Source organism: Helianthus annuus, chromosome 11 (assembly GCF_002127325.2).
Source record: "Helianthus annuus cultivar XRQ/B chromosome 11, HanXRQr2.0-SUNRISE, whole genome shotgun sequence".
NCBI lineage: Eukaryota > Viridiplantae > Streptophyta > Magnoliopsida > Asterales > Asteraceae > Helianthus > Helianthus annuus.
The window spans coordinates 48,229,393-48,257,351 of NC_035443.2; the positions used below are offsets into that span (position 1 = coordinate 48,229,393).

Below are 27,959 nucleotides of genomic sequence, written 5' to 3' on the forward strand. Positions count from 1 at the left end.
ATCGCTGACACTGACCCTTGTTGCATGCCCCATTGTGGTGCCTGTTACACTTGTTGCACTTAGGGTAGTTTCCCCGGTAGCCATCCTGTTGCTGAGTGCCTTTGTTGTTGTCAGTTTTCCTTTGCTGAGCTGGGGCTTGAGTACGGTTAGCATCCTTGCTTTGATTTCCTTCCCACTTACGCTTGTTGTCACTAGAAGTTCCGACAGTAGCACTAATTCTTTTGGGCAACCTGCCCTCTTCCACAGCCTGATCAGTGAGTTTGTGAGCAAGTCGAACAATCGGCTGAATGGTAGTGTGGTTGGCTGAAGTTACATGGCTTCGAATTTCTGGAGCCAGACCCTTGATGTACAGTTCGATTCTTCGATACATAGGTCGAGACATGTTTGGACAAAGAGCAGCATAGTCGTTGGACAGCTTGGTGTAGGTTTCAATCTCTGACCCAACCATCTTGAGTTCATAGTACTCATTCTCAAGCTTGTGGATGTCATCCCTGTGACAGTACTCTTCCTTGATCATATCCTTGAAATCTTCCCACGCAGTAGCGTTTGCAGTCTCCAAACCAAGCATTTGAATCTGCGCCTTCCACCATGAGAGTGCGCTTCCCTCTAGAGTACCAGTAGCAAACTTCACCCAATTAGCAGGGGGACACTCGCAGACAGCGAAGACAGCTTCGACCTTCTCGATCCAGTGCAGGAGACCTATGGCACCCTCAGTGCCACTGAACGGAAGAGGCTTGCAATCCATGAAGGTCTTGAAGGTACAAACACGCGGTTGCACAGGCGCAGGCTGACCTGTTGTGAGGAGTGAAGCGAAATAGGTTTAGAGGCGAAAAGACGATGTGGCGGTAGGATCTAAACATCCTAAAACATCGAGTTTACCTATAGGGTGAGCCGCGAAAGCTGCAGCCACAGTGTTGAGCAGGTTAGTGAACTGAGCCTGAGTCATGTTGACGTTTCCTCGTCCGCGTCCACTCATTGTCTTCATAACCAGTAAACATAGTATGAGTGTGTGATAGCGAGAATAAGATAGAAGAGGGAAGATGTATCTATCTAATCAGGCAAACTAGTACGTATAGCAAAACGGAAAGCATAAGACAATTAAGCAAGTAACTATGGGTCCGAGCTATGAGGTCAGATAAGTCGAGCCTTGTACTTGGAGTGTAGTGTCGTCACAAGTCACGGGTTATAGTCTGGTTTTTCTCAAAAAGATTTTTCCCCTTTTTAAAACCAAGTTCACTATAACCAATGGCTCTGATACCAATCTGTCACACCCCCAAAATCCACCCGCGGGTAACACCCGCTTCGAGGGCGTGACTGACCAGGATCCAGCCACCAATTATACTGAATAACTAAATTGATAACGAAAGTAATACTTACTAACCATAAGATTAGCAAATATCAAGTTCAGAGTTTAAGGTTTCAAGTTTAAACAGTAACAAGTAGCGGAAGCATAATTAAATAGTTTTAAACAGTGTTCATAAGGTACGCATAATAAATGCCCAACACACGGGCAGACGACCACTACACATCCCAAGCAGCTGCTCCAGTCACTGGCCACCTGCAAAGCATGCAGTAAGGGGGGTCAACAATAATGCTGAGTGAGTTCACTAGTTGTCCAGTTTTAATTTCCAAAATCTTGTTTCACCAGTTAATTTATCCGTTTATACATGCCATGGGGAGCTACCCCAAAAGTTAGCGACTAAACTGTTTTTCCAATACCGAACACTAGGTAACCGTTTGCGTTTCCGCAGGATGCCCCGATGTCAATGTTCTATCATCATTGACGGATGCCTGAGTACATTAGTTCACGACCGATCCCATACCATGGCACGGTGTGAGGCTGGTAAGACCTAAATAGCGCTATCAACTAATAACCCGTTCGCCTGGCACCGGCGACTAATCGGTATTATGTAGTAGGGACTTGAGTGATAGAGTTGCGTTTAGTGCCGTTGGTTGCATTCCGTATAAACAGTAATTAACTAAGAAGGTTTCCCAATACAAGGGAAGATAAAGTACGTTTGTTCCCAGTAACTAGGGAAGGAATGTAAATGGTATCCCTTTTTACAAGGGGATAGGGTTGTTCTAGTCTCGTGTCCCAAACCACCGGGACGCATGCTTTTAAGTTGTGAACTCACCTTGGGTTGCTCGGTATGATACGTTACATGGTTAAGTAGGTTGGTCACCACGTCCTAACATGGTTACCAAATAGAGGTCAAGTCGGGTACAAGTAAACACATAGCGAACACGTATGGCAATACATAAGCAAACACGTATAACATACGAAAACACAAACAGTTGGGGTATTGGGCCTAAACAGTAATCAGTTACACAAGCAGTCCAGTTAACAGACAATCCAACAAGTTCTTTGGCCCAATAACAGCCCAGTCGAGACAAGGGTGACTCGCAACCAAGGTTGCGACTCGCAACCGAGGTCTCGGTTCATCATGCTTTGGTTACGACTCGCAATCAGAGATTCCGACTCGCAACCGGCGGTTCCGACAAAGCAGTTGTGGTTACGACTCGCAATCGGATCGATACGCGTTGATTACGACTCGCAACCGGGAGGTCTCGACAAATCCTGCTGTGGTTTCGAGTAGCAACCAAAGGTTGCGACTCGCAACCGTGATTACGTGCACATGAAACAGTTTCTAGAACCTGTCTTGTACTAACCAATAGAATTGCATTTTCATGAAACAAATATGTACTATCCACTAATATTGCATAAACATGTTTTCTTGTCTAAAATAGGCATAAATCGGATCAAACTAAGCATATTTGAAATATTCAAGTGACATTCATCAAGTTCATCATTTATTCAAACCACATTCAAACAACATTCAAACCCAAATACTATGCATAAAACCCTCTAACCAAAACCCTTATATTTCTCGGACAACATTAATGCACACAAACAAGTTATCAAAACAACATTTTATCATGAAGGTCCTAAAAATCAATTCTAAACCAAACCGATTCACATGGTGTCACACATATGTAAACCGGTTAACACAATCATTTCATATTCAAGACCCTCAATCATCACATAAGCATTATTTGGTATTTAGTAGTCACTTTCTTTATCAATCAAGTGCTAGATCACTAAGTTTTTGCTTAAACAACAATAGTAGCATCATTATACAAGATAAGGCACATTTGTCATGCATAACATTTAACAAGCAAACACAAACAATATCATCTTCACTAACCGGTTACTCGGGGTTGAGAGAAAAAGGGGTGTTCGGGTGGTCTCTTGGTTCGGCCGATCTTCCTTGTTGATAGCTCACTTGATCCGAGAGATATGAAGGAATGGGGAGATGATTTTGGTTGCTAGAAACTTAGGGTTTAAGTGTGAGAGGAGAGTGTGAGAGTGTAGTGAGATGAGTGTTGTAAAAATGGTTAAGGGAGGGGTGGGTTGGTTTATATAAGGTTCCGAATGGGCTTAGGGGGGTTCCGGGTTGGGTTTTTGGCTACAAGGCCTTAACCGGCCCAAGTGCTTCACTGTTCACTCGAGACCGGGTGTGGTCTCGAGTCGGGTTCGCGGGTCTCGGCTCACATATATATACATACGTATAACACACTAGTACAAAGATCACATATAATCATCAAGCTATTCATTTAATAATGTACACGTTTACATACACAAAATGTTGGTTCGAGAAAGTTGTCCGGGAAAACCCGAAGTGTCACAGGGCCATTTCAACTTAACCCATTTCGGCCCAAACTAAATGATGGTCAATTTCAACATGGTCTGGCTTTGACCCGTTACCGGCCGCACACATCTTGCCCCGCATTAAAGTTTAGTCTCCTTGGTTTCTGAACATGGTTTAAAAAAACCAACAAAGACACCTTGCAAAGAAAAGATATTATCGTCTCTTTAGAAATGACAAAAAGATTCTTAAGCCATGTATGTTTAATATCATTTCTCTAAAAGACAATTGATACACTTTGTAGTTTTCTGAACGCTTATCATTTTTTGCCCATTTTTTTCAGCTTGAGCTTGAGTAGTCAAACTAACTGGGCGCTATACTGTAAAGCTTTACTAAAACTAATATGCAAGTGAATTGTATTGGTTTTGACCTGACCCGTTTCAACATGTAGAATTTTAAAAGGTGGGTTCTAAATAAGTGTATAAAGAAGTCTTTTAACGACTTGTGGTGTATATAGCAGTATTTAACGTAGGACGTTAACACTACATATAAAACAACTAATGTGTTTTTAAGGAGATTTTCAACGAATTGTGATCGTTGTATATTCATGTATTTCAATTTGTCGTGGTAATCTTAGAAATTCGTTTGTGTTTTAACGTGCATTCAATCATAACATTTATGTAAACGATGATGATGATAAGATATTATCTTTAATCAACCCGTGTAACACACGGGGTCTTAAGCTAGTAAGCTATAAGCTAATCCAAACATATTAAAAAGAGCTTATCAAATGATAGAAAATAAGCTATAAACTAGTTTAAAATATAATGATAAGCCAAAAAAATAAAAACTAGGCCAAACACCCCCTCAATCGTTCCTCTTTCAATGCAATCATCAGATTCTTGAATTCAAAAGCCCTGTCCGTTTGCATAAGTCCTCCTGAGATGACGCCGGGTCGGTGATGATGGTGTTCAGATGATGGCGGTGGTAGGTTGTGGACAAAGAGAAGCCCCAACAACGATGGCTTTCGGGTTCTGTCGCAAGTCAGTTAAGGAATTATATAGATTCGGGCAGATGAATATTGTGGTAAAGGATCCTTCTTCAATTGCCCGTTTGTTTCCGCTAACATGATTTTGCAAAAAAACTGCAAATTTTCTCAACTTAACTTGAGAAAACGGGATATAGAATAGTAGTATGTCGGGCGTGGCCTGGTAGTACCCAAAAGAACCGAAACGCTGATAAATCTTTCGACCCTTCTAATTTACCAGCCGGCAGATATGAGGTCTTTAGCTCTCTAATTTACCATTCTCGTTGTAATTCAATGAAGTTTCTGGACTGGTACCTGAAGATTGGAGTCGTATCAGCTGCAATCGGAGGCTCTATGGAGTATTTTATGATCAAAACCGGCTTCTGTAAGTCGCACCTTTCTTATAATGATATAATCCACTGATGTATTAGTTATTTTGTTTATCTGTTTGATGGATTATATAATCCACTGATATAATCCACTGATGTATTAGTTATTTCAGTTTTTATCATTTGCCAGTTGAATTTTGTTTATCTGTTTGTGTTTATGAAACTATATATTCTGGTTAATCATCACTATTAGGGTTTTGTTTTATCTTTATTCATCACCAATGAATTTTTATATTTAATTTGATTTTATTTTTTTTTTTTTTGGGTTTGAATTCGGTTGTCGAATCGTCGGACAATTCTGCTGTTCTCAAGACGAAATCGTCTTCGGTTGAAAGAATCACTAAGAAATCAAGTGGCGGTTTGGATGCCGATAGTGTTCAATTCGAGAATCTTACTGCTAGAAAAGTGGAATCGGACATTTCGGTTGAGGAATTGCTTCGATATGGTGACCCGAACAAGAAGTCGAAACGGGTATTCGATAAAACACAAGAACTGACTTACGAACAGAAGCTCGAAATAAGGAGGAATTTGTTTAGAGAATTCGCGTATTTGAAAAAAAGAGTTTGCGATGATGATGATTCGTATACTCTTGAACTAGAACGCGAGGGGCCGAATAAGAAACGAAATAAGTACGAATGCTTGAACTGCAACAAGGTTTTTATGTCGTTTCAAGGGCTTGGCGGGCATAGACCGTGTCACAAAAAGAACAATACGGTCGGGTCAAAACACGACAGTGGCGAAAACAGTTTAGAAGGTGACTTTGCACATACTCGAAAGGAGAAATACGATAAGAAAATGAAGGTGAAAAAGATCAAAGGGCACGAATGCCTGATTATCGGGGCAAGCTTTAGGTGGTCACAAACGGTCTCATTTTATTAACGGGTCGATGGATCATTATGCGGCCATGGGTCACGCGACTCCATCGTGTTCGGATATGATTGATCTCAATCTTGCTGCTCCAGAAGAGGACCAGGATTGAATGGTTAACGACTCAACGATTGAGTGGTCAACTGGTAAAAAAGTTTAATTTCTATTTTGTTGGTGATTTTGCATATTTTTCATGGTATGAACTAGAGAGGTTAAAAGTTGCATTTTTGTTTCTTTTGGTTATGTTCATCAAATTCTTGCTATGTTTCTTGAAAACATGTTCAATTCTCAAGATTTTGGGATAAGTTACAGGAATTTTCTTTAAATGTTAGTTGATTTTAAAATTTTGTAAATGATGAGTAGTTATTGCAGGAACAATGACTTAGATTTCTCATGAAATAGTACTTGCTATCCTTTATCAGTAGATTGGATTTACATGTCTTGTCTGATTTGTTTTGGTTGATTATAAATGTTTGTTTATTTTTGTTTGGAACAGGACAGGAAGATTACAACAGATTGAGACCTCTGAGTTATCGCGGTGCAGATGTTTTTATACTCGCGTTTTCACTAATTAGCAAGGCCAGCTATGAAAATATCTCTAAAAAGGTAATTTGGTCTTTCGCTTTTATCCGCGTTCTTTTAATTGTTTTATAACTAAATATTCTTACAATTTATGATCATGGTAACAGTTATACTAATGGAGAAAAATGGTAACTTTCAAGTTTTAACCCCTCGTAGATAATTTCTTGATTTGACTCGTTTGTGTTATAATACAACCCGAATTGACCTATTCATAAGTAAAGGGGTCGAAATTGCCACCTCTAAATTAGTAAATAATCAATCTAGATTACTTTCGTTGTATATTTTATATCTGAAACAAATTCGACCCATAAAAAACTCATATGCTATTCGTTTATAACATCATCATTTGTGGGGCCCGTTTGTATCGAGAGGATAGCTAAGATGTGAATGTGCATGTGTCCCTGTTTGTCTCATTTACTTGGTGTTTGTTGCATTGTGCAGTGGATTCCTGAATTGAGGCATTACGCACCCGGGGTTCCAATAATCCTTGTTGGAACAAAGCTAGGTTAGTTTTTGTATTCATACGTAGACGCAATTACTTACAATTAAATCATCTGATACTGTTATTGACCCGTCTTTACACTTATCAAATGCTTTTAATAAATTTATAATAATTCTTTTTTTTGTGGTCTCTATTTGAGTATAAATACGGAAATGGCGATTAAAAATTGTTTCTTGTAGATCTTCATGATGATAAGCAGTTTTTAACGGACTATCCCGGTGCAGTTCCAATTACAACGGGTCAGGTTGCCCCTATTGCCCATTTTCTATAACCTTTTCCACCAAGTTTGTTTTTTATACATAAAGTTTCATTCTTTTTATAAAATGGATATCTTTTCTTTAATTTCGACAGGGAGAGGAGTTGAGGAAGCTAATCGGTGCTCCTGCTTACATTGAGTATAGCTCAAAAACACAGCAGGTGACATTTCAAGTGCTGGTTTTGAAAAGACAAATGTTTGACAATTGATTGTAATATGGTCATCATATTTTAAGTGAAGATTAAGGGGTAAAGGAGCTGAGCCAACCTAAGCTTGAGATCGACTTATTTAACTTACAAGAGCTTGAGCTCTAGCCTGGCTCATGCATAGTTTTTCAAGCTTGACCTTAGCTCTTTTATTATTTTTTATATACATTTATGTTTTTAAATATTATATATATATTATTTAGTTATCTTATCATAATTTTATATGTACTAATTATCACTATATAGATAGATGTATTTAATATATTAAAAAATAATAATGTAATTGTAAGCTCATTTAGGCTTGCGAGCCTACTCGATCCCGATAAGTGAAGCTAAGGCTCGTTTAGGCTTGCGAGCTTACTCGAGCTTTTAGCGAGCCGATCTTGAGTAGCTTAGCTTGTTTACATCCTTAGAAAAGATCAAGTGTTTCGACTAAAAAAGAAACTTCATTTTTTTTTACTGAAACTTTACGATTGTTTCTGCAGAATGTGAAGACTGTTTTTGATGCAGCCATTAGTGTGGTTCTGCAGCCACTAAAGTGGTTCTGCAGCCACCAAAGCAAAAGAAGAAAAAGAAGCGAAAGGGTCAAAAGGGGTGCTCCATATTGTGATTTTGGCCTCAAAAAAGTGAAAAATCTAGCATGAGCTGCTAATTACCTTTCTAAAGTATTTGATAAATTGCTCACTTTTGCTTTTTTATGTCTCATGAAAACAAGTTGTGTTGTGCTGAATATGAAATAAACTGGAGGTGTTTGTAAGCTCATATGTATATTGTTGAGGGTATTTTTGGATATATGTAGTTTGCTCTGTTTGGGTTGAAATTAATTTGGTGTGGTTTTTGTAACCCTAATTCTTATTTGTTTAATGGCAGTACCTTGTTCTATTACAACCTTTTTTTTCATAGTTATTGTTTAATTTTCATCATCATGCTGAGTGAATCCCACCAATAACAAAGCTAAGATAGGGTCTAAGGAGGGTAAGGTGTAGACAACCTTACCTCTATCCTGTAGGAATAGAGAGACTGCTTTCAGTGAGACCTTGTAGGAAAATAATTAGATATGAAATTGAAATGTGAAAGGAGTTTTGAGTTCGTGTTTCTTAAAATGTACAAAACTGGGTTTTTTGATGGGCCAGTTCGTTTTTTATGTTTGTGTTAGGTTTTTAGGGCATGAATGATTTAATGGTGTAAGTATTAAAAGGGAAAGGTAATAAAAAAATATGAGGCACACATCATTTAAAATGGTGATGAACGAAAATACACAACAAAAAAATATAGCGCACACAACATATAAAATGGTGTTAAACGAAAATACACAACAAAAAAATATAACACACACGACATATAAAATGGTGTTAAACGAAAATACACAATAAAAAAGATAATGCACACAACATATACAACATAAAAGTATGATGGAATGCAAGTATTCAAGAGGGAAAGGCAGGCCTTACAGTAATATCTTAGAAGACATAACATATATAACATTCATCAATTGTGTGGTGATACAAAAAACACCAAAACGAACACAAAATTGAAGCACAAACAGAAACCTAGAGAAATAGACCGACACCGGTTTATCCAATATCTTATAGCTGAATTGAATTCTTTCACATCTCTATTCATCCAACCAGAATATAAACGATGTTAACTTCAGAACATGTACTTCAGTTTATAATCCAATATATTATGCATTTATAGTTTTATTTATTTTATTCCTTTGTCTTGTTCTTTAGGCATGGTTTTTCTCAAGGATCTATGCAACCTCGATTACTTTCCCGGTGTTGAAATTGCTTCCCAAGGACGGATTGTACTTATCTCAAAATTCACGAGGTTGTGGTTTTACCTGCGACTTTAATTTGGCTTTATATTAAATATATATTATTTTATAGTAATTACTAAAATACCATTGCTTTTCACTTAGTTTTAACCAGCGTTAGTCTTAATACGCAACATTATTACAAAAATAAACATAAAGCCATAACCTATTACTTAAAAACCCTAGTACCCAAACATGTTACTTTTGAAAAACCAAATGGAGTAACTGCGTAATTAACTCTATCTTTTAAGAACAAAACGATGCAAACTCTATAACATGATTTGGTGTTGTCACGAAACTAATCATTAACTTACAAGTTTCAAGTTATTAATCATTATTTGTTGGTATGATCTTGATTCAAACTGCAAGTAGCTGCTCCACATTCATTGGAACCATGATCCACTATATACGACTTCAATCCTTGTAGCATCATCTTCAGACTATCATTATACTTGGTCGACCAATAATTTAGTTCAACGTTGCATTCACCGGCTCGGTTTGCCTTTCTTTGAGAGGGGAAACAACCAATCGTTGGAGCTCCACTCACTACCAATTTCCGCGCACCCAGTCCAGACAACGTCTGCATTTCTTTCAAAACTCAATCATTTATGTCGTTCAAATATAACAAGCTTCTTAGTTAACAAAAGTTGTACCTTGAGCAACCCTTTGAAGGTGGACAACATCCGATCAACGTATTGTTGTGGGCTGTGCTGTCCAATTTGTCATGGACCATCGTGAAGTAGTCCAGTTGTTGTGCTAAAGAAATTGATTGTTTTTTCATTGACATTTATAGAACATCAAATTAGTTAAGTCTAATAAGCTAGCGGGGATAGCTCAGTTGGGAGAGCGTCAGACTGAAGATCTGAAGGTCACGTGTTCGATCCACGTTCACCGCATTCTTTTTAAGTTTTAGTTTTTTAAAATTTAGTTTATAGGGTAATTGGTATCCACTTTTACAGTTGGGATAACTCAGGTTGCACAGATCAGGTGCCGTGGGTAAATGGTAACAAGTTTGGGTTAAGTACATTAAATCTTTATAGTTTTATTAATAATAACAAATTTCAATAATAATACTAATAATAATAACAAACATTAGGATAAATAATAAATAAACACTAAATTAAGTTACAAAATGGGTTTTAAGATTAAATAACAACAACAATAATAACAAACATTAGAATCATGGTTGTAAAACAAGGTTTCCAAGGCCGAGTACTCCCCTAGTAGTCGCTATAAAGTAGGCTGCCGAGGCAACTTTCTCTAATTCCGCCTAATTACTCGGAATCGATCAAACGCGGTCAACCTCGGCCAAAATCATATCTAGTAGGTCAATTTGGGTCGAGTTTGACTTAAAAAATAATAAAACATAATTTATATGACTATCATATTAAATATTAAATAATGAATATCATTTTTACGTATTTTTTTATAAATATTAGTAAATATATGCTATTAGACTTATATTTAATCTCCAAAAACTAATTTCTTTATAATTTAACATGTCCGAGTACTCACCAAGTACTCTCCGCCTATGCCAAGTACTCTCAACTCCCCGGTAGACCGACTAGGGAGCGCATAGCGACTTTTGCAACCATGATTAGAATAAATAATAAATAAACCCTAAATCAAGTTAAAAAATGGGTTTTAAGAGTTGCATTAGATTGTAGCCACTTATAAAAAGCCGTGTTTGATGACCATAATGGACCGCCAATCACCATAAATAATCTTTTAATAACAATAATTGACATAAACGACTCTAAGTCATCGCTAGACCTAAATTACCCTAAAGTATTATCATGGGTTGTAGTTGAACATGATTGATCATAGTTGAACAAAGGTCGCTATAGTTGAGCCATAACTGAACATCATTCACCATAATTGGGCCAAAACCAACCCTAAAATTGTCACACCCCTTTCTGCGGCGGAAGCACGAGGTGTGATCATGAAAGGTTCTCATTGCATACGAAAGGTAAACATACTATATGCTCGAAAATAACTTCAATTTCCATAATTTGAAATCATAGGTTAGCGTTTACATCGCGAGTTAACATAAAACATTGTCTTAAAAGGTTTACACTTTATTTAAAGACAAACACAAGCGACATCCACGAGCATAAGAGAGACCACGCGCACATCCATCCTAGTTACCTGAAATACATGTGAGTTTTGGAAAAACGTCAACATAATGTTGGTGTGAATTCATGCCGTTTTGTTTTGCACTTTTGTATACTTTGTATGAAAACATATTTTGTGAATAAATCGAGTTTTCATAAAATCCAGTTTCATGTGTACACCACGTACTCATGTATGATTCAAATTCTTCTAGAGTACCCCACGTACTCAAGTATAATCCATGCTTTTCTTGAGTACCCCACGTACTCAAGTATTCATCAAGTTTTAGAATGGTATGAGTTTTTATGTAAATTAAGTATTCCTGTATGTATCAGGATTGTTAATGGGTTGCAAAGCCATTAACATGTAACACGACATAGGAAGTCACCAAACCTTAGGCATTTAATTGGTATATTCTGAGACACAAAAGCACTACTCGATACTCGCCCTCATCGAGAGTGTGGCTGCCCGGCACCCGTTAGGTCTAACCTTTTGTTCTGCGGTCTAGGTATATTGTTGATTAATGGTGCTTCTGTACCCTATTCGTGACACGATTCCTCGCATCATTTTTTCATAGCGCATCCTACTTGGTTCTCGTTTCTCACCAAGCGCGCTTCTCATATTCCTATTTCACAACACACTTGGTACTCGTTCTCACCAAGTGCGCTTCTCGTTTTCTTATTTCACAACACACTTGGTACTCGTTCTCACCAAGTGCGCTTCTTGTATTCTTATATCGCTACACACTTGGTACTCGTTCTCACCAAGTGTGCTTTTTATTATCATACCATTTGTTAAACATAAAAATATCTGTAACATGTATTTCACCCCCGAAGTTATAAAACTGAAAACAGTTAAGAGAAAAGGGGGAGCATGAACTCACAACTTTGCGTTCCTGTGCGTCGTAAACTTCACCGGGTTTGCTTACTTAACGTCGTAACCTATACGCGTTTTCTTAACGTTAGTCACTAGACTTGCGTCGCACAAGTTCAGTCACTCACTTTTGTATTCGTATTGTCGTGTTAAAAATATTTCATATTTTTAACTAAGTATCTTACTTATATTATTTTTCGCAAGTTAATATAAGTATCTTGTGTTTTGCACTTTGCACCCGAATTATGTGTCTTGTATATTGTATGTGTATTTTCATGTTTATACTCCTCATGAGTTTTTAGTCTATTTTTACGTCTTAATACGCTAGCACGTATAACACATACTATATACACTTAGCACAGAAGTTGGTGATAAAATAATATATATTTTTCTCTCAAAAATATACATACTTATATCCATTTTTATTCTTAAAGAAATCCTCATTTCTTATCACCAAAAATTAGGGAAACCTTGGTAATACTCTTAAATACATTTTTAGGGAATAAGTTCCTCAAAAACTTATATTTTTCTAAGTGTCAAAATTTATAAAAATTTTGGCAGAGTTTCCCCTAAAAATGGAGGTTTCCCATGTTTTCAAAACATGTGTTTATTTTCTTTTAAACCGTCAACAATCATCAACAACACTTATCAACAATAATCATCCACAAATATCACTAATTTCTCCATTTCATGAACTTGGTTATTTACTAAAATTGTGTAGTAACTCACTAGCACATTTAGTAAGTCTTGTTATCTTTAAAAATAAGTTTAGTTTCTTAAAAACCTTATTTTCAAAGAATATAAAGTTTCACAACTTCTAGTCGGTTTTTACGAAAATTATTTCTTTGTTAAAACTTTTGTTACACAAGTGTCCATACACTTGTTTGTTCACAAAAATCACTTTTGTTTGTGTAAGATCCGGTTTAGAACATGTGGTTTCTTTTGGCGCTTGGTCTTTTGAAAATACCACTTGTAGATTCATAGATCGGCAAGTTTAAAACACTATTTTACAAGTAAAAATACTTTTACGCAAGTTCATGTTTCTCGTGTGGTAGAGTTTCACCTTTTAACCCTTGTACCGTCCGAAGCAAGCTTATGTCAAGATCTATGATCTTAACAAAGTCGGGTTAAACGGTGATCCGAGCTACCACAACGTAGATCGGGCCTAAATAACCACAAATTTTAATTACTACAACCTTTACACAACTTATGAGCTTTTAACCAACAATACTTGTATTTTTAGTAGACTTTAAAGCTTCATCTTGTAGGATTTCGAGTTTTAACCGTTACTTATCATATTAACCACTTTAGATTAGTACAAGTATGAGTTTTAAGTGTTATACCTCTAGCTCGGGGCTAGGGAAGATTCTATGCGAAAAATGAGTGGATAAAAGCAAATGCACGAGGTCCTTTAGCTTCCGTTTGCTCCAAGCTTCGTTGTACGTGATCCCCGACACTAGTGTATGCTTGGAATGGCAAGACTTGAACCGAAAGTATGGTGGATGGGGGTGGGTGGTCACGGCCGAGAGGTAGGGAGAGAGCAAGAGAGAGAGTGATTCTTGTGTGTGTGTTTAGTGTGTGTGAGAGGGTGTTTATATAGAGAAAGTTTCGTTATCGTCCAACGGTTTCTTGATCTAGATATCCACAAACTATTATAATATAATAAAGCTTGTACTCCCTTGGTCCCACCTAGTTGGCCGATTCCATTGAGAGGGAATGGCATCCGGTTCGATTTCGATTGTTCAGTTACAGTTTAGTTTGTTTAAAGTCGGTTACTTTAGGGATTAACCCCGTTAGTTGTTTAATGTGTTATAGAGCGGGTGTTAGGGTAATCAGGGACCCTAGCTGGCTCAGAAAAATAAAAACAATGCTTCTAGCATTATTTCGGTGTTCCGGGTAAAGTCCGGTTGTTCGGTTAGACACTGATTCGATTAAGTGTTAAATTACACTTTCTAGTGTCTTTTAAGTACCCTTCTTGTACCTTTTCAATTCCCAACACTTAGGGAAATATTCCGGATGTTAAAACGAAATTTCTGCATAATATTCATATGTTTAAATGCTGAATTATTGCTGAATTTTACAAATTCTGCACTTAAAGTGCGTTTCGGGTGCTTCTTAGTGCGTATTTTAGCTCTCGCAATGACTATAAACTAAACCCTTATACGTATTCTTGGGTTTTAATGTATTCTAGTCGTTGGACCTACACTAGGCCTTAATTCTAATGTCTGACTGCTTTCTGCAGTTATGTTGACACATTGTGTCTTACCGGTGAGTTTACTTAGCATTTTTGACGCAACGCTCTCGTTTATGCATAAAGCAGTATTCTATAGTATACAACGTGCATGAATTCACTTGCTTAATCATCAAATCAGTCAATGCTGATATTTAAGCACATAATTGCAGTCATTAAATAATGATTAGAGTGTACGGAAATTACCGGTTTTGTGCCAGTTGTCACAGTCTCCCCCCGTTAAAAGAATTTCGTCCCGAAATTCAGGATGAACTAACCCTCGCAGGAGTCTCTTTGAATAGGTGGGGATACTTTTCCTTGAACTGGTCTTCACGTTCCCATGTATACTCGGGTCTGTGCTTAGAGCTCCAACGTACTTTGACAAGTTTCACACTGCTCCTCCTAGTCTTGTTGACTTTCCAGTCAGTAACCTCAACGGGTTTTTCTGTAAATCGGAGGGCTTCATCAATATGCACTTCATCCACCGGGATGATCACGTTTTCTTGTGTTGGACTCTTCTTCAGGTTGGATACATGAAACGTATCATGTACTCCATTAAGTTCTTCCGGTAACTCCAACTTGTACGCCACGGTACCAATTCTTCTCAAGATTCTGAATGGTCCGATGTATCGTGGGTTCAGCTTTCCACGCTTTCCAAATCTGACTACGCCCTTCCAAGGTGAGACTTTTAACAACACTTTGTCTCCCACCTCGAATTCTACTGATTTTCTTTTTGGATCAGCGTAGCTCTTTTGTCGATCTCGAGCCGCCTTAATGCGCTCTTGGATCTGCGCAATCTTGTCGGTTGTCTCTTGTACAAGTTCAGGACCAACCATACGTTTATCTCCGGCATCTGCCCAACATAAGGGCGATCGGCATTTGCGGCCATACAGAGCTTCGAACGGCGCGGCCTTTATGCTTGTATGGTAACTGTTATTGTAGGAAAACTCAACTAATGGTAGGTGAGTATCCCAGCTGCCGCCTAGATCCATGACACATGCGCGAAGCATATCTTCTAACGTTTGTATAGTCCGTTCGCTCTGGCCGTCTGTTTGCGGATGGAATGCCGTGCTTAGATCTAACTGAGATCCAAAGGCTTCCTGAAATGATTGCCAGATTCTTGAGACAAAGCGTCCATCTCTGTCTGAAATGATTGAGATAGGCACTCCATGACGTGCCACAATTTCTCTTAAGTATATTTCTGTAAGCTTTCCAGTGCTATCCTTCTCACGGATTGGTAGGAAGTGCGCAGACTTCGTCAACCGATCAATTATTACCCATATCATGCCGTGCCCTCTCGGGGTCCTGGGTAATTTCGTTATGAAGTCCATCGAGATTTGTTCCCACTTCCACACGGGAATCTCTGGTTGTTGTAGTAGACCGGACGGTTTTTGATATTCGGCCTTAACCTTAGCACAGGTTAGGCATTTTCCAACATAGACAGCAACATCGCTTTTGAGTCTCGGCCACCAATAGTACTCTTTCAAGTCTTGATACATCTTGTCCGATCCTGGGTGGATCGAATATCTCGATTTGTGGGCTTCATTAAGGATGACTTCTCGTATGCCACCATAGAGTGGAACCCAAATACGCTTCTTGAAGTATAAGGCTCCCTCTTCATTTGGTGCCATGTACTTCAATGCACCTCGGAGGTATTCAGCTTTACGGTTCTCTCCTTTAAGAGCTTCTTGTTGTGCATCACGAATGCGTGCAGTGAGTTTCGTTTGAATGGTCATTTCTAACGCTCGAACTCTTAGGGTCTTAACCCTTTCTTTTCGACTTAATGCGTCTGCTACAACGTTTGCCTTTCCTGGGTGGTACTTAATCTCACAGTCGTAATCATTTAGCAGCTCGACCCATCGCCGCTGGCGCATATTCAATTCCTTCTGATCAAATATGTGTTGCAGGCTTTTGTGATCTGTGAAGATTGTACATCGAGTACCATATAGATAGTGTCGCCAGATTTTCAAGGCGAATACCACCACGCCCAGCTCCAGGTCATGAGTGGTATAGTTTCTTTCATGCACCTTCAGATGGCTTGAAGCGTAAGCGATGACCTTTTGGCGTTGCATGAGCACGCATCCCAGTCCTTGTCGCGAGGCGTCGCAGTATACCACGAAGTCTTCCGTGCCTTCGGGCAGTGACAATATTGGTGCATCGCATAGCTTGTTTTTGAGTAGCTGAAAAGCTTCCTCTTGTTTAACACCCCAGTCGTACTTCTTGTCTTTCTGTGTAAGGATAGTTAGCGGCTGAGCTATTTTGGAGAAATTCTCGATGAATCTCCTATAGTAGCCCGCTAAGCCCAAAAATTGGCGAACCTCAGTTGGGGTTTTGGGAGCTTCCCAATTCTTTATTGCTTCTATCTTGGACGGGTCTACATGAATGCCCTTCTCATTCACAACGTGACCAAGAAATTGTACTTCGCGAATCCAGAATTCGCATTTTGAGAACTTTGCATAAAGTTTCTCCTTTTTCAGTAGCTCCAAGATGGTTCTGAGGTGTTGCTCGTGCTCTTCTTTCGTCCGAGAGTAAATCAGGATATCATCGATAAATACAATCACAAATTTATCGAGATATGGTTTGCATACGCGGTTCATCAGATCCATAAAGACCGCTGGTGCATTCGTCAGCCCGAATGGCATCACAAGAAACTCGTAATGCCCATAGCGTGTTCTGAATGCAGTCTTTGGTACGCTCTCCTCTTGGATTCTCAGCTGGTGGTATCCAGACCGAAGGTCGATCTTGGAATAATAGCTTGACCCTTGTAACTGGTCAAACAAGTCGTCAATCCTCGGTAGTGGGTACCGATTCTTGATCGTTAGCTTGTTCAGTTCCCTGTAATCGATACACATCCGCATGGTTCCATCCTTTTTCTTCACGAGCAAAACTGGAGCTCCCCATGGCGAGAAGCTTGGCCTTATGAATCCTTTATCCAACAACTCCTGAAGTTGTGTAGATAATTCTTGCATTTCGGATGGCGCAAGTCTATACGGTGCCTTGGCTACAGGAGCAGCTCCCGGAACCAAGTCTATACGGAATTCGACTTGTCGTTGCGGAGGTAGTCCTGGCAGATCCTCAGGGAACACATCAGGAAATTCCTTCGCCACAGGAATATCTTCGAGTTTCGGTTCCTCAGCCTTCTTATCTATAACGTGTGCTAGGAAGGCAACACATCCTTTCCTTAAGCACTTCTGTGCCTTCATGCAACTGATGATTCGAAGAGGCGCGTCTCGTTTTTCTCCATGCACGACGAGAGTTTCATCATTCGCCAAAGGGATGCGAATGATCTTCTCATGACAAATAACCTCAGCTTTGTTCTTGGACAGCCAGTCCATTCCGACTACTACATCAAAGCTTCCCAATTGAATAGGTAAGAGGTCGATGCTAAACCTTCGCTCACCAAGTTCTAGTGTGCAGTTTCTAACAACTTCGCCTGATTCAACAAGTTTTCCATTGGCTAATTCTATGGAATATGGAACTTCTAATCTACTAGATTCTATTCCGAGTATGCGTTTAAATTCCACAGACATGAAGCTATAATCGGCGCCAGTGTCAAATAATATGGATGCAAAGTGATTGTTAATGAGAAACGTACCGGTGACCACGTTAGGGTCCTCGCGTGCGCTCTTTGCTTCAATCACAAATGCCTGAGCCTGAGCATTGTCTTTCTTTGGGCAGTCTCTCATGAAATGATCGTTGCTTCCACACTTGAAGCATCCTTGGTTTCGCCCTTTCCCGTTATCATTCTTGTTACCAGCACCGTTTCCATTTTGATTCTTTCCCTTACCCCAACAGTCTTCCGCTTGATGACCCAACCTACCACATTTGTCACACCTTGGAATGCGACAAGCTCCATCATGATGATACTTACATTTTTGGCACTTAGGCATGGTGCCTTGGTACCCTTTCGCTACAGCATTTGCCTCCTTAGAGTGGTTGGAGTCACGTTTCTTGTTGGAACCCTTGTTGTTGCGAGTTGCTTGACTCAGGTTTGAATGCTTTCTTTTCTTGTCACCGGACGACTCAGCATGTGTCTCGGTCTTCTCTGTTGGGTTCAATGATAACTTCTCCATACGAACACAATCCTCAGTAAGACTGACGGCCAGAGTTACAGCCTCAGTGATTGTTTGTGGTTTGGCCGACGTCACCATGCCACGAAATTCTGGGGCCAATCCCCAAATGTAGCGTTCAACGCGCTTGAATTCGGGAGTCACCATGTAAGGAATCACCCTAGACAAATCATGGAACCTCCGAGTATACCCAGTGATGTCAGCTCCTACCATAGTCAAGTGCCAGAACTCTGTCTCCAACCTTTGGAGTTCGGCGCGAGAGCAATACTTCTCTCTCATCTTCTCCTTCAATTCATCCCAAGTCATGCCGTATGCAGCCTCATCGCCCAGCGTTTGAACTTGCAAATTCCACCATGTCAGTGCTTCGTCGACAAACAGTCCAGTAGCAAAAGTGACTTGCTGATCCGCGGTACACTTGCTCATGCGGATTGTGGCCTCGGTCTTCTCCGTCCAACGCACAAATGTTACTGCTCCTCCAGTGCCATCGTAGTTCATAGGTTTACAGTCGAGGAACTGCTTGAAGGTGCAGCCTTGAACTGCGTTTCCACCGGACGAATCTCCATGTCCGTTACGCCTGGCACTGCTTGGCCCTCCACTGTCTTGGGTACGGTTCGCCTCGTACTGGGCGATAGCAGCAGAGATTCTCTCTTCCAGTAGAGCGTTCAGCTCTTCAGCAGTTTTTGGTAGTGGGGGAGGAGGAGGTTGATCATCATTGCGAGCATTCACAGCTTTCCTGGGTGCCATGTTCTGACAGAACATAACACAGCAGGGTTAGGCATTCGTTTTGACGTCGTCATACTGGACAGTAGTAGTATATATTCACAGGCATATACCACATAATTATCATCAAATAATTATTACTCTAGCAGAGTACTTAGTAGGCTTGTACTGAGGGAATCTATACGTGACAAGACTTGCTGTGATTTCTGTGCACTGAATTCCATAATTATGTATGCATCCATAATTACGTAACTCCTTGCACAGTCCGCACAGTTCGTTTCATCCTCGTATTTCTTCCTTCAGATAGGCCATTGTTTTCAGGTAAAGTCACATATACTTGTGACATCCTACTTCTAGTACATGCTAATTATCACACATAATTGCAAGTAATTTCTCAGTTAAGACAAGTGCTACTCCTGCACCCTAAGTCTCGTAGTGTCCTTTCTAGACTCATGTAAATAGTTTCAGGTAATGGATGTCGCGGGACGTTTTATGCAATGAAAACTCTTTGAAAATTTGTTTTCGTGATAGGATCCTAGAGATTGTAGTCTAGACTCGAGAAGGAATCCTGGTTCACTACAATCGCAGCTCTGATACCAATCTGTCACACCCCTTTCTGCGGCGGAAGCACGAGGTGTGATCATGAAAGGTTCTCATTGCATACGAAAGGTAAACATACTATATGCTCGAAAATAACTTCAATTTCCATAATTTGAAATCATAGGTTAGCGTTTACATCGCGAGTTAACATAAAACATTGTCTTAAAAGGTTTACACTTTATTTAAAGACAAACACAAGCGACATCCACGAGCATAAGAGAGACCACGCGCACATCCATCCTAGTTACCTGAAATACATGTGAGTTTTGGAAAAACGTCAACATAATGTTGGTGTGAATTCATGCCGTTTTGTTTTGCACTTTTGTATACTTTGTATGAAAACATATTTTGTGAATAAATCGAGTTTTCATAAAATCCAGTTTCATGTGTACACCACGTACTCATGTATGATTCAAATTCTTCTAGAGTACCCCACGTACTCAAGTTTAATCCATGCTTTTCTTGAGTACCCCACGTACTCAAGTATTCATCAAGTTTTAGAATGGTATGAGTTTTTATGTAAATTAAGTATTCCTGTATGTATCAGGATTGTTAATGGGTTGCAAAGCCATTAACATGTGACACGACATAGGAAGTCACCAAACCTTAGGCATTTAATTGGTATATTCTGAGACACAAAAGCACTACTCGATACTCGCCCTCATCGAGAGTGTGGCTGCCCGGCACCCGTTAGATCTAACCTTTTGTTCTGCGGTCTAGGTATATTGTTGATTAATGGTGCTTCTGTACCCTATTCGTGACACGATTCCTCGCATCATTTTTTCATAGCGCATCCTACTTGGTTCTCGTTTCTCACCAAGCGCACTTCTCATATTCCTATTTCACAACACACTTGGTACTCGTTCTCACCAAGTGCGCTTCTCGTTTTCTTATTTCACAACACACTTGGTACTCGTTCTCACCAAGTGCGCTTCTTGTATTCTTATATCGCTACACACTTGGTACTCGTTCTCACCAAGTGTGCTTTTTATTATCATACCATTTGTTAAACATAAAAATATCTGTAACATGTATTTCACCCCCGAAGTTATAAAACTGAAAACAGTTAAGAGAAAAGGGGGAGCATGAACTCACAACTTTGCGTTCCTGTGCGTCGTAAACTTCACCGGGTTTGCTTACTTAACGTCGTAACCTATACGCGTTTTCTTAACGTTAGTCACTAGACTTGCGTCGCACAAGTTCAGTCACTCACTTTTGTATTCGTATTGTCGTGTTAAAAATATTTCATATTTTTAACTAAGTATCTTACTTATATTATTTTTCGCAAGTTAATATAAGTATCTTGTGTTTTGCACTTTGCACCCGAATTATGTGTCTTGTATATTGTATGTGTATTTTCATGTTTATACTCCTCATGAGTTTTTAGTGTATTTTTACGTCTTAATACGCTAGCACGTATAACACATACTATATACACTTAGCACAGAAGTTGGTGATAAAATAATATATATTTTTCTCTCAAAAATATACATACTTATATCCATTTTTATTCTTAAAGAAATCCTCATTTCTTATCACCAAAAATTAGGGAAACCTTGGTAATACTCTTAAATACATTTTTAGGGAATAAGTTCCTCAAAAACTTATATTTTTCTAAGTGTCAAAATTTATAAAAATTTTGGCAGAGTTTCCCCTAAAAATGGAGGTTTCCCATGTTTTCAAAACATGTGTTTATTTTCTTTTAAATCGTCAACAATCATCAACAACACTTATCAACAATAATCATCCACAAATATCACTAATTTCTCCATTTCATGAACTTGGTTATTTACTAAAATTGTGTAGTAACTCACTAGCACATTTAGTAAGTCTTGTTATCTTTAAAAATAAGTTTAGTTTCTTAAAAACCTTATTTTCAAAGAATATAAAGTTTCACAACTTCTAGTCGGTTTTTACGAAAATTATTTCTTTGTTAAAACTTTTGTTACACAAGTGTCCATACACTTGTTTGTTCACAAAAATCACTTTTGTTTGTGTAAGATCCGGTTTAGAACATGTGGTTTCTTTTGGCGCTTGGTCTTTTGAAAATACCACTTGTAGATTCATAGATCGGCAAGTTTAAAACACTATTTTACAAGTAAAAATACTTTTACGCAAGTTCATGTTTCTCGTGTGGTAGAGTTTCACCTTTTAACCCTTGTACCGTCCGAAGCAAGCTTATGTCAAGATCTATGATCTTAACAAAGTCGGGTTAAACGGTGATCCGAGCTACCACAACGTAGATCGGGCCTAAATAACCACAAATTTTAATTACTACAACCTTTACACAACTTATGAGCTTTTAACCAACAATACTTGTATTTTTAGTAGACTTTAAAGCTTCATCTTGTAGGATTTCGAGTTTTAACCGTTACTTATCATATTAACCACTTTAGATTAGTACAAGTATGAGTTTTAAGTGTTATACCTCTAGCTCGGGGCTAGGGAAGATTCTATGCGAAAAATGAGTGGATAAAAGCAAATGCACGAGGTCCTTTAGCTTCCGTTTCAAGCTTCGTTGTACGTGATCCCCGACACTAGTGTATGCTTGGAATGGCAAGACTTGAACCGAAAGTATGGTGGATGGGGGTGGGTGGTCACGACCGAGAGGTAGGGAGAGAGCAAGAGAGAGAGTGATTCTTGTGTGTGTGTTTAGTGTGTGTGAGAGGGTGTTTAAATAGAGAAAGTTTCGTTATCGTCCAACGGTTTCTTGATCTAGATATCCACAAACTATTATAATATAATAAAGCTTGTACTCCCTTGGTCCCACCTAGTTGGCCGATTCCATTGAGAGGGAATGGCATCCGGTTCGATTTCGATTGTTCAGTTACAGTTTAGTTTGTTTAAAGTCGGTTACTTTAGGGATTAACCCCGTTAGTTGTTTAATGTGTTATAGAGCGGGTGTTAGGGTAATCAGGGACCCTAGCTGGCTCAGAAAAATAAAAACCATGCTTCTAGCATTATTTCGGTGTTCCGGGTAAAGTCCGGTTGTTCGGTTAGACACTGATTCGATTAAGTGTTAAATTACACTTTCTAGTGTCTTTTAAGTACCCTTCTTGTACCTTTTCAATTCCCAACACTTAGGGAAATATTCCGGATGTTAAAACGAAATTTCTGCATAATATTCATATGTTTAAATGCTGAATTATTGCTGAATTTTACAAATTCTGCACTTAAAGTGCGTTTCGGGTGCTTCTTAGTGCGTATTTTAGCTCTCGCAATGACTATAAACTAAACCCTTATACGTATTCTTGGGTTTTAATGTATTCTAGTCGTTGGACCTACACTAGGCCTTAATTCTAATGTCTGACTGCTTTCTGCAGTTCTGTTGACACATTGTGTCTTACCGGTGAGTTTACTTAGCATTTTTGACGCAACGCTCTCGTTTATGCATAAAGCAGTATTCTATAGTATACAACGTGCATGAATTCACTTGCTTAATCATCAAATCAGTCAATGCTGATATTTAAGCACATAATTGCAGTCATTAAATAATGATTAGAGTGTACGGAAATTACCGGTTTTGTGCCAGTTGTCACAAAAATATCATCATTCACCCTAATTATAGATCCCTGGTCTTAGCAAACCATAAATCAAGAGAATGATATTAAATAAAATAATTGAGCATTTTTTAAAGGCTAAGAACACACAGTCACCATACACCATTCCTATAAATTAGTCCTTGCCCAAGATTAGAACTTAGGTCTTTTTTTTAAAGGCTAAAAACACATAGTCACCATACACTATTTATATAAATTAGTCCTTACCCAAGATTAGAACTTAGGTGTACTCCAAAGAAGCTTTGCTTATTACCACTGGGCTACAACCCAAGTGGCAAATAATTGAGCATTTATGACCGTTCAATAGCTTTGGGCCAAATTGACCATAAGGTTTTCTCATTAACCATAACTAAAGATTAATGACCCTAGTTGACTATCAATCACAATGATAACCGTAACCAAAGATTATTGAACATTTCTTTTTCCTTTATAAGGCCCCGGTTCAGGTCATCAAGGATATCGAAGCCAAAATTAGAAAATTTCTGTGGGGAGGGGACCCGAATAATAGTAAAATCCATTGGGCGGCTTGGGATCGTGTGGCTTGTCCTATGGATAAGGGGGGTTTGGGCTTGAGTAGGCTCAAGCATATTAACATATCGTTATTGGCCAAGTGGGGTTGGAGGTTTAAGGTGGACAAGGATAAGTTATGGGTTAAAGTCATCGAAGCGGTGCACTCGACGAAAAGCAGAATGGACAGCTTTCCGGTCAGAAAATCTATAGGGGGGGTATGGTGTAATATCATTAACTTGCTGAACAAGGTGTCGCTGGATAACAAACCACTTAAGCATTATATTGCCGGCAAAGTGGGTTCGGGAAAGTCGATTCAGTTCTGGTTGGACCCTTGGTTGAGCAGCGGTCCTTTGTTTATTAGATTCCCGGCTTTGTTCCAGTTAGAAAAAAAGAAAGATTGTAAGATTGCGGATAGGATTGGCGATGACGGAGGTATTTCGAGATTCAGGTGGCAATGGAAGCGAAGCTTGATAGTTGGCCAGGAAATCGATGATCTGATTGAATTATGCAGCGATCTGATTAATGTCGAGTTAAAGGATATATCGGATAATTGGGCTTGGTTGGGCTCAGTCGATGGGCAGTTTAGTGTGGGTCTGGTGAAGAGGCTGTTGACGAAAGATTTGGGTATTCAGGGATTGTATATCCCGTCTAGCTGCAAATGGATTCCCCGAAAGTGTAATATGTTTATTTGGAGACTTGGTATGGATAATCTTGCATCGATGGACGCTCTCAAAAAAAGGAATATAGATATCGGGGATCAGACGTGTGTGCTATGTGGTGAGGAGGACGAATCGGTTTCTCATCTTTTCACTTCGTGTTATATCGCGTCGTCTCTTTGGTCGATCATTAGCAGTTGGTGCAAAATCCCCCCGATCATGGCTTTTTCTGTGAAGGATCTTCTGGAAACGCACGAGAACATCGGTCTCAAAGGAAGGAAAAAGGAAGTTATTCAAGGTATCATTAGAATTGGGTGTTGGTGTATATGGAAGGCTAGAAATGAAGCTAGGTTTAACAATATTCCGGTTTCCTTGGCGGGGATAATCAGGGAATTAAAGTCGGTAGGTTTATTTTGGCTTAACTCTAGATCTAAGGATTTTAATGTGAGTTGGAGAGAATGGTGTAGTTTTGTTAATATGTAATTCTTTGTTGTTTTGTTGGCCGCCCCTGCTTGGGGTTTTGGCGTGTTAATGAAGTTCTCCTTTAAAAAAAAAAAAAAAAGATTATTGAACATCTACGACCTTATTTTACCATCTTTGGCTCAACTTGACCCTAAAGTATCATCTATGGACCTAATTGAACATCATTCACCGTAGTTAACCACAACCACCCTTATTGACATTAATTTTTAATGTTTTCATATTTTTGAGATCAATTTGCGGCCACGGTTTTTTATTTTTAGTTCACATATCTGTGTACAATTTATTTTTAATTAATTTAATTAACTTGAATTCATGGCTCCGGTTTGGATCATCTCGAGATATCTTCCGAAAGCTCGTTTAAAATCTTGTTGATTTTTGTACCACATTAAAAGCATTTTTCCTTTATTTATAACTAGGTTATAACCCCGTGTATTACACGAGTTAAGTAAATAAAAAATCAAATAGTTAATCTATCTATACTTTCTATAAAAGAAGAAACCCAAGTGACATAAAAAAGCTGATGTATCAGCTAGAGAGCATGTCCAACAAGGCTTTTCTTATGTCAGCAACAATGAGATGGAAGCCAAAGAGAGAATATGGTGACATCATAAATTCAAACCACTGCCCCACTTTAAAATTCAAAGGTGACCCACATTCACCATTTCAAAGGTCTGCCCAACCACTGATGTTCATACAAAACAACCACTGATGTTCGAACTACTGATGTTTCATTCAAACGGGAGGGTAATTGAAACCTCTGATGTTTATTCAAAATTCAAATCTCATCAGATTCAAAATTCAAAATCTTGGCTCCAGATTTAAAATTCAAACCATATCCATATAAGTTCTCTCTGCTCTCTCTTCGATGAAGGAATACGAAATATAAGTTCTCTCTACTCTCTCTCTTCGATGAAGGAATACGAAGCATCAGAAGCTGCCATATGAGAGACTAAATGAGAGAAACCCTGTGTTATGTGTTAGGTTTATAACAAATCCCCAAATTAGGGTTCCAAGTTTCTCAGAAAATCTGTTCAATTACCTTCATATCTCTCTTCTAATCATTTAATTTTTATCTTTGCAGAACAATGCACGTTAAAGAAGAAACAAAACAACCAGAATCAGACATATCAGACTTCTTATTGACCAAAATGTTCGAATTTCTTTGCACAAAAGGTATGTAACTCATCCTCAATCATTCAATCGATAACCTATTTCTATTTCTTTCTGGCTTTCATACGATCTTAGGGTTTGTAATTTGTGTTAGGATTCTGTTTTGTATAACTTTGTTTGGATCTTACATCTTATGAGTTACGAGAGATCGTTTGGTTTAGTTTGTGTTTGATTTCTAAACGTCCAAACACAAATTCAAAAAATTACGCGGAGAAATTGCGGGTGGTAATCAACAATCCGGAAGCCTAAAAGTCGACGAGTCTGACTTATCATTGAAAAAACTGGATAAATTTAATGATTATCTGCAAGAACTTCAGAAAGAGAAGGTACAATTTGACCTAAATCTTTTAGCAGCCAGTTAGTTAAAGCATAATTTACATCTGATTGGACGATTTTTTTTGGTGAAAGCATAATGGCATGCCTTATAGCGTGAGCAGGGTTTTAAACTGTCATAGTCAGTGTAGAACATTTGAGACGATAACATATCTGTATTGAAGAAATGTGGTTATCTGATATCATGTGTGTAATATGTTTGTGTGAAAGTTGAATGTAGTAGTGAAATTTGTGTAATAATCATGAGAAGGCAGTTAGTGATAGCTAACTGAGAATGCCGAATTTTGATAGTGGAGTTGAGGCATTAGGGGAATTGATTATAGCACTAGGGCAGTTACTGATAGCTAACTAATTATGCCGAATTTAACAAATTTTAACAAAATTAAAGAACAAGAACCCTAAATTTAACCCTAAACATAAACAATCGAAGATAAATTCATACAAAAAACAGTCAATTTACATCTGATTGGACGAAATTAGATAACATTCAGCAAAATAAGTACTTACAGAAGAGTAAACAGAAAATCTGGGCTGCTGATTGAGATTTGAGGCGTTCGATTATCACAAAGATGATAAGATCTGTGGTTTTATGGAGTGTGTATATGATTGTATGTGTATGGGGGGTGAAACTGGGATTAAAAAGGGGGATTTGTATGTAATTTGTGACCTTTTTTAAACTGAAATGCCGAATAATCTTAACTATATTTTGATCCGTAGTAGCCAAAAGATCTGACCTTTATTCCATAGTTTGATTTGCAGCAGCTAAAAATTTGTATCATAGCAACTTATTAGTAATGTTGAATGCCAACTTTGTAGCAGCCAATGATTTTGTAGCAGCATATTTCAAATCCAACCGTGTATCTACTCACTATCTCTCTCTCAAATCCAACCATGTTTCCACAGGCCTCCACCACCGACGCCGCAGAGCCTCCGGCCGCCGCTATGAATTCCGACAACAGGTCAGTAACTACTTCCATCATCCGCATTCCAAAAACCAGACATCAAGTCAGTTTTCATTCATTTTCGTTGAAAATAGCAATAAAATTTGATTAATTCGTTAATAATTTGTGATTTTAGGCTTTCGGTGAAGAAGAGAGAGGCTCCGAAGCAGAAGAAAGCGCCGGTGAAGAAAGCGAAGGAGGCGAAGGATCCGAACAAAGTGAAACGGCCTGCGAGTGCGTTCTTCGTGTTCATGTATGTTGCGTTAATCTACGTTTTCTGTTCGTGCTATATATAATTTTGTGTTGTTGTTACGAGTAGCTTCTGTTAGATAAAGTTAACGAATTTAAAGTAATTATAAACTTTTCGTATGAGGCTTGCAAGAGAAGGTGATATACCTGTTAGGGTTAA

At 38.6% G+C, this 27,959-nt stretch overlaps 2 protein-coding genes and 1 non-coding gene across 7 annotated transcripts; all 3 read left to right on the forward strand.

Annotated features, from left to right (window-relative positions):
- The first annotated feature begins 5,723 nt into the window (after positions 1-5,723).
- Positions 5,724-8,248, forward strand: LOC110888229 (rac-like GTP-binding protein ARAC3). Its single transcript, XM_035979879.1, is given in 7 exon segments — positions 5,724-5,864; positions 6,333-6,536; positions 6,954-7,017; positions 7,194-7,258; positions 7,366-7,431; positions 7,962-7,991; positions 7,994-8,248. Coding segments are annotated over 7 exon segments (663 nt in total). The 3' UTR covers positions 8,087-8,248.
- Positions 8,249-10,115: 1,867 nt separating this feature from the next.
- Positions 10,116-10,188, forward strand: TRNAF-GAA. The gene has a single exon. It is a non-coding gene; the product is annotated as a tRNA-Phe (tRNA).
- Positions 10,189-25,783: 15,595 nt separating this feature from the next.
- On the forward strand, positions 25,784-27,912 carry LOC110891656. 5 transcript variants are annotated; one of them, XR_004871198.1, is made up of 5 exons: positions 25,784-26,087; positions 26,188-26,279; positions 26,371-26,602; positions 27,426-27,568; positions 27,687-27,912. XR_004871198.1 is itself a non-coding variant. In XM_035979244.1 (4 exons), exons 2-4 carry the CDS (start codon positions 26,192-26,194, stop codon positions 27,867-27,869), a joined length of 411 nt encoding a protein of 136 aa, XP_035835137.1. In that variant the 5' UTR covers positions 25,799-26,087; positions 26,188-26,191; the 3' UTR covers positions 27,870-27,912. The 5 variants fall into 5 exon arrangements, 2 of the variants coding, with proteins under 2 accessions (XP_035835137.1, XP_021995001.1); XR_004871199.1 differs by having other exon boundaries at positions 27,429-27,568; XR_002565457.2 differs by having other exon boundaries at positions 25,796-26,087; positions 27,513-27,568.
- Positions 27,913-27,959: the final 47 nt, after the last annotated feature.

What these genes read in the sequence shown, in the direction of transcription:
- LOC110891656 (XM_035979244.1), top strand. Translation starts at nt 26,192, where the DNA reads ATGCACGTTAAAGAAGAAACAAAACAACCAGAATCAGACATATCAGAC. An exon ending in CGAATTTCTTTGCACAAAAG is followed by an intron (nt 26,280 to 27,428) that starts GTATGTAACTCA and finishes ACTTTGTAGCAG; the next exon opens with CCAATGATTTTGTAGCAGCA. An exon ending in GCTATGAATTCCGACAACAG is followed by an intron (nt 27,569 to 27,686) that starts GTCAGTAACTAC and finishes TTGTGATTTTAG; the next exon opens with GCTTTCGGTGAAGAAGAGAG.